This window comes from Delphinus delphis, chromosome 11 (genome assembly GCF_949987515.2).
Source record: "Delphinus delphis chromosome 11, mDelDel1.2, whole genome shotgun sequence".
In the NCBI taxonomy this organism is placed as follows: Eukaryota; Metazoa; Chordata; class Mammalia; order Artiodactyla; family Delphinidae; genus Delphinus; species Delphinus delphis.
In genome coordinates this window covers 7,270,697-7,283,178 of record NC_082693.1, presented here as the reverse complement: position 1 = coordinate 7,283,178, position 12,482 = coordinate 7,270,697, and the positions used below count along the sequence as shown (strand labels likewise).

The 12,482-nt window shown below is 54.5% G+C and overlaps 1 protein-coding gene across 1 annotated transcript; it reads left to right on the top strand.

The window, feature by feature from the left end:
- Positions 1-461: 461 nt before the first annotated feature.
- On the top strand, positions 462-4,075 carry RBP5 (retinol binding protein 5). Its single transcript, XM_060026066.1, is given in 4 exon segments — positions 462-534; positions 821-999; positions 3,480-3,581; positions 4,022-4,075. Coding segments are annotated over 4 exon segments (408 nt in total).
- The last annotated feature ends 8,407 nt before the right edge of the window (positions 4,076-12,482 follow it).

Below are 12,482 nucleotides of genomic sequence, written 5' to 3'. Positions count from 1 at the left end.
CTCCCTCCCAGGAGAGGCTGACTCTGGAGTCTCAGGACGGTTCCCAAACCTGCCAGAAATGGGCTGAAAGCCAAAACTGACCTTCGGGAAGGCTCAAGTGTAGCCTGACCGACAGCCCCAGATCCTGTTCCAGGTTCCTTCCTCAGGAAAAGCCGAGGTCAGGCAAAAACTTGCCAAGTCCCTGCCCCTCTGTGGAGCTGCAGACACCAGCCTCACACTCATCACGGGGGGGGGGGGGGGGGGGGGGGGAGAAGGAGGGAGTCTGGCAGGAGCTCTTACTGCAACAGGGCCTCACCTCTATAAAAACCCTGGTAGCACAGACCTTACACAAGCTGCCTCTGTGTGTGCAGAGGCTGGCCAGGAGTCTCCCAGCCCCACCTGTCGGATGACACCCCCTCCCTCCTTGCCCTGCCCCCTCTATTCTCCTGAAATCTTGACCTCCACCTTGGCCAGCCTGGACCATGCCTCCCAACCTCACCGGCTACTACTGCTTTGTCTCGCAGAAGAACTTGGAGAGCTACCTGCAAGCTCTAAGTAACCGCCTCACCCCTCCCGAGCCCTTTCACTCCCGTTCTCCCCTCTCCCTTCCTGCCTCCAGTCCCATTGAGGAGGGGGGATGCGAGGGTCCGACATCGTGGAAAGGCTGGGGGTCGGGGGGCTGGGCTCCTCTTCTAGCCAGGGGCATTGCTAGGAAGGAGTAAATCCACAGTCCCAGACCCAGCCCAGGGGATGCTCCCAGCTCCAGGCTGCTGCTGCGGGTGGAGGAGGCCCTGGCCAGCTGGCTAAAAGGACCCTGGTCCTCAGAGGACAGCCTCCGTAGACATCAACATGGCTCTGCGGAAGATCGCGCCGCTGCTCAAGTCAGACGAGGAGACTGACCATCGGGGCAACCACGTGACAGTGAAGGCCCTCAGCACCTTCCGAAACTAAGCTCTGGAATTCGAGGTGGGAGTGGAGCTTGAGGAGGACTTGAGGATCACGGAGGGACGGAAGCTCCAGGTACCTTTTCTCAGGCTGGCGGGGAGGGGGTGTGGATGGGCAGGGGGCACTTAACAGAGTGGGGCAAAATAAAGTGACCTTTCCCATCCAGAGCCGGGAAGTGATGCCCACAGCAGGCTACGAAGTCCCTGGGATAGCAGGCTCCTGATGTCACCCACGCTGCCCCCTCTTAGCACCAGCCAACAGGGCAAAAGGGGCAGGTCACCCTCAGGCCAATGAGCAAACATGTGCTCACCCTCTAGCCTGGGACCCTGCGGACACCACAGTCTCTCTTCCCTCAGCCTCTTTAACTCCCCTCTGGTGCAGTCCTTTCTGCTTCCTACGTGTTCCTTTTGGCCTCCTTTGCAGACCCTAGTTCCCCTATTAATCCCTTAAACTGGGAATTTCCCCCCAGTATTTTATTCTTGACCTTCTCTCTCTTGTCTGTATACTATCCATGGGCTAAATCATCTACACCCATGTGTTCGGTTACCATCTATAAACTGCCTTGGACACAGATTCTCCCGCCAGAGGCACCACTTGAGCTCCAGGGCGGAGTTTCAACTGCCTGCAAAATGTTTCCATCTGCATGCCCCAAGGTCAAACCCAAAGTTCTGATCTTCCTACACAAACCTATTCCTGCTTTTATATTTGCCGTCTCCATCAATGTCAACAACCAGCAGGACCAAGTCATTACCTTGTGTTGGTCCTGCCGGCTGTTGTCACAGTCATTACCTTGTGTTGGTCCTGCCGGCTGTTGTCACAGTCATTATCTTGTGTTCCCTTACCTCCATGCTCCCAACACGTGCACGTGTGTGCACACACACACGCCTGCACACGTGCACCACATGTAATTGGTCAGGAAGCCTGTGTAACTTTTCTGTGCTGTCCAGTATGGTAGCTACTAGCCATATACAGATATTGAACATTTGAAATGTGCTATCGGTGTGAAATACACGCTGAATTTTAAAGACAATACCAAAAAAGAGTGCAAAACATCTCAGAAATTTTATATTGATTACATGCTGAAATTATAATATTTTGGATATTTTAGGCTGAATAAAATATATTATTAAAATTAATTTCACCTGTTTCTTTTTGCTTTTCTAATGTGGTTACTAGAAATTTTTAAAATTATATATGTGGCTTGCATTTAAGACCTACTGTACTTCCATTGAGCATCACTTGTTTACATGGCTCTTATCTGTTCCTTCCTAACCCTTCTCTTTGTCACCACCTTATTTCAGGCCCTCATTTCTCATCTGGTGCCCAGTCTTGACCCTCCTCTAATCCACTCTGCCTACTGTAGCCTCAAGGATCTATCTAAAATATAAAAGTGGGGTTTCCCTGGTGGCGCAGTGGTTGGGAGTCCGCCTGCCGATGCAGGGGACACGGGTTCGTGCCCCGGTCCGGGAAGATCCCACATGCCGCGGAGCGGCTGGGCCCGTGAGCCATGGCCGCTGAGCCTGCGCGTCCGGAGCCTGTGCTCCGCAACGGGAGAGGCCACAGCAGTGAGAGGCCCGCGTACCGCAAAACAAACAAACAAACAACAAAAATTAAAATAAAATAAAATGTAAAAGTGACCACGACACTCCCTGACTTAAACCCTTTCAGTGACATTTTGTTACATTCCAGGTAAGGGCCGTACACTCCACATTGCATCCAAGGGCCTCCACACAAACATACGGGGTTAGAGCCCCTCACAGCTACCTACTCTTCTTTCTTACCTCTACACTGTTTCTATCCTTGCTAGAAAGTTCCCATCATCTCCAACCTAATTCACTGCCTTGAAGACGCACTGCCTCGCCACTCCCACCGTCAACAGTCTTGCCTGGTATCACAGATACCTACCAACTGTTCCTCTATCTGATCAAGATTCTGAGCTCCCTGGGAATTCGCTGGTGGCCCAGTGGTTAGGACTCGCACTTTCACTGCCAGGGCCCTGGGTTCGATCCCTGGTGGGGGAACTAAGATCCCATAAGCCGCGTGGCACGGCCACAAGAACAATCCGTAAGATTCTGAGCTCCTTGTTTAGGGGGGCCTGTCCTATTGGGGGGCCTAACAATGGTGATTGGAAGGTCCAGGCCCACCCAGCTCTGATTTAGGGGGTTGATCCTTCATTCTCAGGGACACTGCAGCTGCCCTTGAGACTGAGAAAAAGGAGAAAGGAGATTCCCTGGTTGGCTCCCAACCAACCCCCCTTCTTTCCCCAAATCTCCTCCAGGTCAGCCAGAAGTGACAGGGAACAAATTCTCCGCGCTTCGTCCCCTAACCCCCAATTTCACGCCCCCCCTATGATCCTGCCTCATCCCTGCTCTGCCCAAATGGTCACTGTCACAAACAGTGACCTTTAGGAGTGGGGGACGGGAGTCCTGGAAGGAAGGGACTGGAGCAAGACAGTGTCTGCTGGAGGCAAAGCAGGCAGCCCAGCCAGAGTGAGCTGGATGCATTTGGGGTGTCCTGCCCCCCAAGTCTTCCTTTATTCCCGCCTTCCCCCATAGACCACTGTCACCTGGGAAGAGGAGCAGCTGGTATGTGTAGAGAAAGGGGAGGTCCCTGACTGGGGCTGGAGACACTGGCTGGAGGGAGACACATCGTATCTGGTGAGCAGGGTGAGGGCTGGGAGAGGAGACGCAAGTGGGTGTGTCTGAGAGGGGGCCCTCCAGCTAGGATGCATGCCCTTACTCAAATCAAGTCCGTCTGCTACTCCAGCCTCGCCTCCCTTCAAGGAAGGCAACTAAGGAGGGAAAACAGAAGCCCTGGAAAGAGTGGAGAGAGGGAGAAGTGGAGTGGCCAAGGTGGGCCCTGGTTGTAAGTCAGACGCATGTCTGTAAATCATGACCAGAGACGTGGAGACTTAGCCACTTCAGTTCCCTGACCCAGCTACCTTCCTTCCTCTGGGGTGGAAAGCTGAGGGTTTGCAACACGATACAATTCCCCATACATCGAGTGCTCTAGCTGATGTATCCTGAAGGATTCAATGGAGGTCAAGGACCTTGAGAAAAAACCTTCTCTGTCCTCATCATTCCTACTCTATCCCCAGGAGATGACTGCAAGGGATGCGGTGCACGAGCAGGTCTTCAGGAAGGTCAAGTAGCTGGAGAGGAGCTGAGGACCCCCCTGGACCACGGCAGTCCCCAGACTCCTCTTGTCTGTGTCCCCTTCAAGCCCAGATGGTCCCAGGTCAGCAGTCCCTTTCTCAGGCCACTGACCCTCCCTCTGCATCCCCCCTCCCTCCACCCCACGTTAATCTATAACTTGCAGCCCCCAGGCCAAAGCCCTTTCTTTCTCACACTCCACTGCACAATAGCGACCTCATACCCAGTTCAAGATCTGGCCTCCTGGATGAGAGAAACAGGCAAAGGGGAAAGGAGCCCAGAGAATAGCGGATCCCCACCCTCTTTCATTCATCTGGCCTCTTATTTTCCATCTAAGAACTCAGCTTTGAGCATTTGAGCATTAGTGGAAACCATACTGGTGGACCTTCTGGAAAAGTGTGACTGGATTGAAGAATTTAAACAGGAGCTACTGGGAGAGGTTTTTGGTCCATTTCCTTGTCCTTCTTCTCGAGAAACCTCATGGGCTCAACAGAACCAGGCCCAAGTCATGGCCCCAGCCACACAGAGTTCAACAGACCACGTTGACCGACATCTAACGAGCCCTGGCCATTGTATGCTTGCATCCTACACGTTGGGGAAGAGGGACGGGTCAGGGCGAGACCTCTGTCCAGTGCTGGGGGAGGCTGGGAGCTTCTAAATAGTGACCTGGCCTCCACGTCTGCTTTGGGAAGGACAGGCGGCAAGAGCGCCAGAAGAGACTGAAAAGGGAAGCAGATGAAGGATACAAGGCTAAGGGCTAGAAAGATGAGGGCATGAAGGTGACAGTAGGTGTGAAGGCAACAGGCCTCTAGGACCCTCTGCCTACAGTCCAGCAAGGCTGCGGACAGAAGGTAAGGGGGACAACTGAAGACAGCACAGTCCCTCCCTTAGGGTCCCAGAATCGCTGCCCTGGAAAACAGCCCAGATGGGTAGGGCCTGTTCAGATTCAGGGCCAGCTCCAGCCTCTGGTCACCTCCCTACCTCCAAGGGCCTTGGCTCTTTCAGAATAGAAGTCCTTCCTGTAGGGCAAGAGCAGAGAGAAGAGGGCTCAAGGTGGGGTGGGGACAGAGCCTGGCTGGGGGGGATGAGGGGAATGCTGGAATATCCCTGGCCTGTGCTCACTAGATGAACACCCCTGCTGCCTCTTCCTGCAATGGCCAGGCCCCTGCACATCCGAGATGGTCTCTGGGGCTCTGTCCAAGAACCAGGATTGCAGCACTCATCCCACCACAAGCCTGGAATGAATTTGGAACAGAATTTGGACAAGAATGCAGAGTGGGGCTTCCCTGGTGGCGCAGTGGTTAAGAATCCGCCTGCTAATGCAGGGGACACGGGTTCAAGCCCTGGTCTGGCAGGATCCCACATGCCGCAGAGCAACTAAGCCCGGGCACCACAACTACTGAGACTGTGCTCTAGAGCCCGAGAGCCACAACTACTGAGCTTGGGAGCCACAACTACTGAAGCTCGCGTGCCTAGAGCCCGTGCTCTGCAACAAGAGAAGCTAATGCAATGAAAAGCCTGCGCACCGCAACTAGAGAAATCCCGCTTGCAGCAACGAAGACCCAGCACGGCCAAAAATAACTAAATAAAATTTTTTTTAAAAAAAGAAAAAGAAAGAATGCAGAGTGGACCTGAGCAACTTCATCCCTGCCCAACCTCTCCGCAGGGTCCCCAGCAACGTCGGGAGGGCAGAGCAGCAGAAGCTCAGAGGAAGTGGGGGACTCCTACCTTTTCCATTCCCAGGTGCGGTAAAGGCACTGGAAGATGCTCCGTGTGTATTCACCAGGTCCCGGCCACTCCGAGTTCACAGTGCATATCCAGGCCTCTCCCCATAGGACTGCTGTCTGTGCTCTGCATGTCGGCCCCTCGCTGGGATCTTGCCGGGAGCACATAGGCCTCCATGGTGACTGTTGGACCCAAGTGGAAGCAGCCTCAGTCCCCCAAGACTCCTGTGACATGAACACCCACACCTTCCCACCTGCGGGTCCACATCCTCCACTGGACCACTCCCCTCCAGGAGCCAAAATCCAACAAGAGGCCTGGAGACCCCAAAGGAGCACAAGCAACCAGAGGAGGACTGAGCTGCTCCTGGGCACCTCCAAGGGGGTGGGAGCGGGATCCACCCAGATGCAGGAAGCCAGGGCTGCCATTTCCCCCGTGGGCAGCAGGGGGCAGTGCTCGCTGCAGTGGGAGCCAGAGACCCACCAAGTTCAGTCCTCGCTCCTCCAACACCCTGTTGGATATTTCGTCCCTGCCCCCACTAGACAGACAGACAGACAGACACACACACACACACACACACACACCCCAATCCCAGCCCACATGCTCACCCTGCGAAGACCCTACCCCTCATTCCAATCTGGCTGCACCACTGACTGTCAGATGGAAGAGATGGTCACCAAGGGCACCGACGTGTGGGTGATGAAAGGGCGGGGGGTGGGGGGGAGCTACGGCCACGGATGGGTGGTCCCACCCCAGCCCTTCTAGGGACACACAAAGCTATACCTCCCAGGACCGTCTTTGACCTCATTGACCAGAGTCTGAGACCCCAGGGAGATGATCAAGAATCAAATACGTTTATTTCCACGTGAGACAGAGTGACTGCACCCTTCTAACGCAGCTCCACGCCAGGCCCCTGCCCCCTCCCCGTCCGCCAGGCCCAGAGAGCACCAAATGGTCACAAACAACCTTCCAGCCTGAACTCCAAATGATCCTTTAGCCTTGATTCTTTAGGTCGGTCCAGAGCCCTCTGCTCAGAAGAAACTGACCAACATGGACCCGAGGTCAGGATCGGTGTGTGCCCTGAAGCGGAGGACCCCGTGCTGCCCGAGGACTCAGGCCCCACGTCCTGGTAGGGGCCCCAGAGGAGGCAGGAGTAACAAAGTCTAGCTGCGTATCCCCCTGCAACTGCCCCCTCACCTCAGCCGCCGTCTCCCGCACGCCCCCACCCCACGTGCCCAGACCTGCAGGATGAAAGGGGAGCAGGAAATTCCTCACCTGCAGAGCACAAAGGCATCCCAGGCAGGAGCTGATCCTGTAACACTGTGGGATCCCATTGCAGCAGGGGACCCTTAGAGGCCACTGCAAATCCTAGGACGCCAAGAGAGAGCAGAGTTCTGGCCTCCTCCCCACACCCAAATCTTATCCCCTAAGGAGAAAGAACCACATCTGGGCTCTAGGCTTAATTACCCAACAATCAGTGCGAGGCCTGCAGCCCCCGATGTGGCTGAGGATCTGCTAGCTGTGTCTGGCCCTCCCTTCCCACCTCTCCCTGCCCTTCCTCAGGCTTTTCTTCCTCCTCTGGAGACCGATGCTTCTGCCCGGCCTGGGGACCACCTCCAGTACCCCCAGCCAGCTCTCTGGGATGTCTCCCCCAACCCCTCCCACCATAACACCCTCAATCATAACAGCACCTGTGCCATCAGGGTCCCCAAAGACTGACCTGGAGCTATCCCAGAGCTGCGACCATGATCGTGGACAGGCCAGGATGGGGGAGACCTTGCAGGTCCAGCAGGAGGTGAAAGGTAGTGGGTGAGGAGACTTGATGGGAAAGTCACAGGGTTATGTGAAGGACTGTGACATAGCCAACCTGGGTCTGCGAGGAGGGCAGAAAGAAAGAAACAGAGATGGTAGCCCAGGCCTCTGAGGCCAGGGGCGTGAGCAGTGGCCTGACCTGACCAGGGGCCAGACCTGCACCCATCAGGCCGTCCTCATCCTCCCTGAGACCTCAGCCCACAGGACGGCTCTGGGTCAGCTCTGCAGGCACCTGGGCTCCATGCTGAACACCCACCCTCACCAGAGGCCATTTAGGTTCCAGGGGCCTGAGACGGAGCTGACCTGTCACACTCCCCCTTCCAGCAGCAACAGGGGGCCTCTGTCTTCTCGAGCACTTGCCAGCCCACCGTCTGTCTGTGGGTGAGCCTCCTGCCTTCCCCGACCCAGTCAGGCCCGAGTCTCACTGCCCTCTGCCCTCACTCTTGTTCTGGCCACCAGGAGAGGGTGCAACCCTTAGGAGCCTCTGCTCTGTCCCCCGTGGGCAGTGCCCAAGCAGAGGGCTGCCAGCATAGCCAGGCCACCGTGTTCACGCATAAACCACTTGCCTCAGAGGCTCTAGATGAGCCTGAAATGGCATCCAAAATTGGGAGGGAATAATACACAGTGGGCAGGGGAGCAGGCTCCGTGCCAAACAGCTACCTCTCGTTCACTGTGTGAACATACACAAGCCACTAACCCTCAGTAAATGAGCCCGTTTGCTGACCACCCAAGGCAGTACCAAGAGTACTCGCTTCCTGCAAGGAATTTTGGGAAGTTTCTACGTAAAATCACTCAGCGTAGTACCTGGAATAGAGGAAGCACTAATGAACGTTCGCTGTCATTGCTTTTATCATCCCTACCTCTTCACTTGACTGAACTTCTCTTAACTGGACACAAAGCCTTGTTTTCTACAGTTAAGGATGAGAACTCACTGCCCATGCCCTGGGGTCACACAGTTCTGATGTTTTTTTAATTTCCCATCTTTTTTTTTCATTTATTTATTTTATTCATTTATTTTTGACTGCCTTGGGTCTTCGTTGCTGCACGCAGGCTTTCTCTAGTTGCGGCGAGCGGGGGCTACTCTTCGTTGCGGTGCGCGGGCTTCTCATCACAGTGGCTTCTCTTGCTGCGGAGCGTGGGCTCCAGTAGAGGCGCTCGCGCTTCAGTAGTTGTGGCTCATGGGCTCTAGAGGGCAGGCTCAGTAATTGTGGCGTGTGGGCTTAGTTGCTCCGCGGCATGTGGGATCTTCCTGGACCAGCGTGTCCCCTGCATTGGCAGGCGGATTCTTAACCACTGCGCCACCAGGGAAGCCCGGTTCTGATATTTATAACAAAGTGTAATGACTGACAACAGAGATTTAGAGACAGTAAAGGCAGGTAAACATCTGGGGGTGATGGATGTAGGAGAACTGTTGCCCCCACTGGGGCTCCACAACCAGAATCTCACTGCATTCCGTAGTGCCCCCATGCCCATGAGGACAAGAATGCATCCCAGACAGGGCGCCCCTGCCGAGCCCTGCACCAGCATCTGGGCGAGACCTCTACTCCTGTCCAAGGGCTGCAAACCCCAGAGCAGCAGCCGCTGTTTACCACCACTCTCCCACCAGCCGAGAGGAGGCTTCAGTGCAGGAGAGAGGGAACTGATGGGTGGACAGGGGCCAGGCCCCAGTGCGCTGTGGTGGCAGCTGTTCACGGAGCCACGAGGCTCCACCCCTGAGTCCCTGGTGGGCCTCTGCCCTGGTCAAGGGGCTGGGCCGCCAAGGCAGGGGCTCTGTCCAGGCCCAGCTTCTCCAGTCCCCAGGTGCGCGTGCAGCCACCTTCCCTTGACCCCCTGCCTCCTCACCCTTCTTCCCCACGATGCCAACACCAACCAGCGCCCTCCCGGCCTGAGGGGCCTCCACCCTCCTCCCCCTGACCCCCTGCCGCACCCCCCCTCCAGCCCGTCATCCTTCTACACTCACGAGGCTCCAGCCATTCCTCCATTCGTGCCCCAGTTTGGGCCTCCCCCGCTCTCCCTGTCCCACAGATGAGCCAGGAGGCCGAAGGGCTGCTTCACCATCACCTGCCCAGTTTTCCTTCCACCTGCGTATGTGTATCACTCATTAGTCTGTCTTGCACATCTCTTCTACGTACTGCATTGTCCGTGTGGCCTTTCATTTACGCTCTAGAGGATTGCTGAGAGTCGGCCCTTCTCTCTTTCCTCCCTGCATGGAACAGGAGTTGTTGTAGTGCATGGGTTGTCCCAGGCACACAGGCAAGACAGAGCTAAAGTCACTGCTATCAGAGCCACTGTCACGCCTCGCTGTGTGATCTTGGGCAAATTATTTCACTTCTGTGCCTTTGTCTCCTCCCAGGACCGCTCTGCTCGGCCTCAATGCTCTATAACTGATATACCATCCTGCCTTCGACACCCACCCTTCCCCCTGGCTTCCTCTCTCCTTCCCAACTGTTTGCAGAAAAACCTTGCCCATGTCCTTGACCCAGCTGTAAGGAAACTGTTGTCATTCTTAAAGGGGGAGGTTCTCTGGAATGGAGACAGAACCCCAGCTCGAGAAGGGGCAGCTAGGTCACAAAGCACTCCCCCACTCCTCAGTGGGGCTCCCCTGTCCTCTGCTGCCACTCACCTCCCCTCCTTTCTTTGTGAGCAGCACAGATGGGACAAGGGGACACTGTTCAAATAAGGGTTTGTTAAAGTCTTGGAGGAAACAAAGGGAGCTAGAACAGAGTATTACAGAAGTCGATCAGCTGAGGTCCAAGTGCACCCTCACGCATAGACTCCTTACTGTAGTAGGAAGGAACGGTGCCGGCCACAGCAGAACCAACCGCCTCGCCATTAGCAAGCCAGGCACATACACGGTATGTTTAAAGGGTCCTTTAATAAAAGCCTTTATTTCAGGCATGAGGGTCCACACAAAGCCCCCAGGGTGTGGGAGCTTTGGAACTGAGATCTCCAGCCTCTGAACTTGTCCCTTTGGACCATCTGCTGGTGGGGGACCACAGTCCTAGATTCTCGGGACTCAAGCTATGGCTACCCTCCCAAGGTTGGAAAGGGCATCCCACCTGGGGCTTCTCCTTCCTGCCCATCCCTCTCCTTTTCAACAGCTTCTTGGTCCTTTTTAACCCTTTGCTGTCCTCCTAAATCCCCACCTTCTCTTGTGTTTGGTCCCCTGTAGGTCATACTTTGATCTGAATTTGATGGGGTGGGTGAAGGCGTATTTCAGATGCTAGGGATGAGGTGGAGAGGATCAGAGCCTGACTTCATGTTACTGCATCTGAAATACAACCATACTTAGCAAAAATAACGTCCTGCTAGCTGATCTTCTGCAGTTATTGTACTAACATTATCTATCTACTACTTCTGTGATAGCCAGCCTTCAAGACAGCCCCCAAGGACCCCTGCTTCCTGGAATTCCCATCCTTGTGTTGTCTCTTCTCACATTGTATCAGGGCTGGTCTGTGTGACCAATAGAACATGGCAGTGGGGATGCTACGTTACCTCCAAAGCTAGATTATAAAAGACACTTGGGATTTTCAGTACGACATTGTGCCTGTAGTTGACACTGTACACTTACAATTTTATTAGGAGGGTAGATCTCATGTCAAGGGCTCTTACCACAATAAAAATTTTTTTTTAATTTTAAGACATTTTGGCCTCCGCTTTACTCTTTCTATCTTAGATCACTCTGGGGAAAGCCAGCTACCATGTCATGGGGACACTCAAGTGTCTTAGGAAGAGGGCCATGCAGCGAGGAACTGAGGCCCCAGCCCTCGGCCGTGTCAGGGGACCATAGTGGAAGCAGGACCACCAGCCCCGTCAGACCTTCAGGTAACTGCAGTCCTGGCCAAGACCTTGACCGTGAGAGACCCTGAGCCAAAACCACACATCGAAGCTGCTTCTGGGTTCCTGACCCTCAGAAACTATGTGAAATAATACATGTTTGTTGTTTTAAACTGCTAAGCATACAAGTGATCTATTATACAGCAGATAACACATATTCTCAAACATGAGTTTCACCATAAATGACTCTCATCCTGTCACCGTAGCCTCAATAACTGGCAAAAGGGTTGGGGACAAGTGACTTAGGGAGATAAAAACCTGTCCATCCACAAAAAGATACGGCTCTACACCCAGTGTGTCATAGGCCCTTCCATCCTAGCTCTAAGCTCAGACACCTTCTGTGCACCCAGCACGGGGGGCCCAAATCTCAGCGTCAGCCCCTCTAGAAGTCTAAAGAGAATGGAGTTCAGAAACAGACAGGTGTCGCCTGTCCCTCCTCTTTGAGGCCCACCTGCTGGACTACTGTCTGAGAACCCACCTCTTCCCAAGATAATTGTTAAAAGGAACATCCAGCATCTTCGGGTGACACCCCACCCCTTTCTGTGTGACCTTACCCTGTGGCTTCAATAGGACAGGTGCAGCAGAGTCCAGCTCAATAAGCCTCATGTCGTTCGAGAGAGTGTCCATCCGGAGGCAGGGAGGATCTCTTAGCTAGAGTCAGATCCTTGCTGGTGGGAAGCTGACAAGTTCTGCAGAGGACAGAGCAGCAGGATCTGAAGACCAGCAGCAACGAGGGGAAGGTGGTGTCCCGACATCCAAGGCAGGGGAGAGCCACACCTGGACGTGGCTTTACCTCGCAGAGTAAGGAATCTCTGGGGTCCTCCCCTACTCTCCAGGGCCAGCACAGTAATACCGGAGCCAGAGGTTTCTTTGCTGAAAAGAGGGGGATGAAATGGAGAAACATCGGTGGAAGAAAACTTGGTGTAGATGCCAGAAGGTGTAGCCAAATCTGATGACTAGAAAGGGGAAACCACCAAAGAAGTGTTTTAATGACTCTCTCTTCTGCTGTGCTCTCCCCAACAGAGACTATGGGCA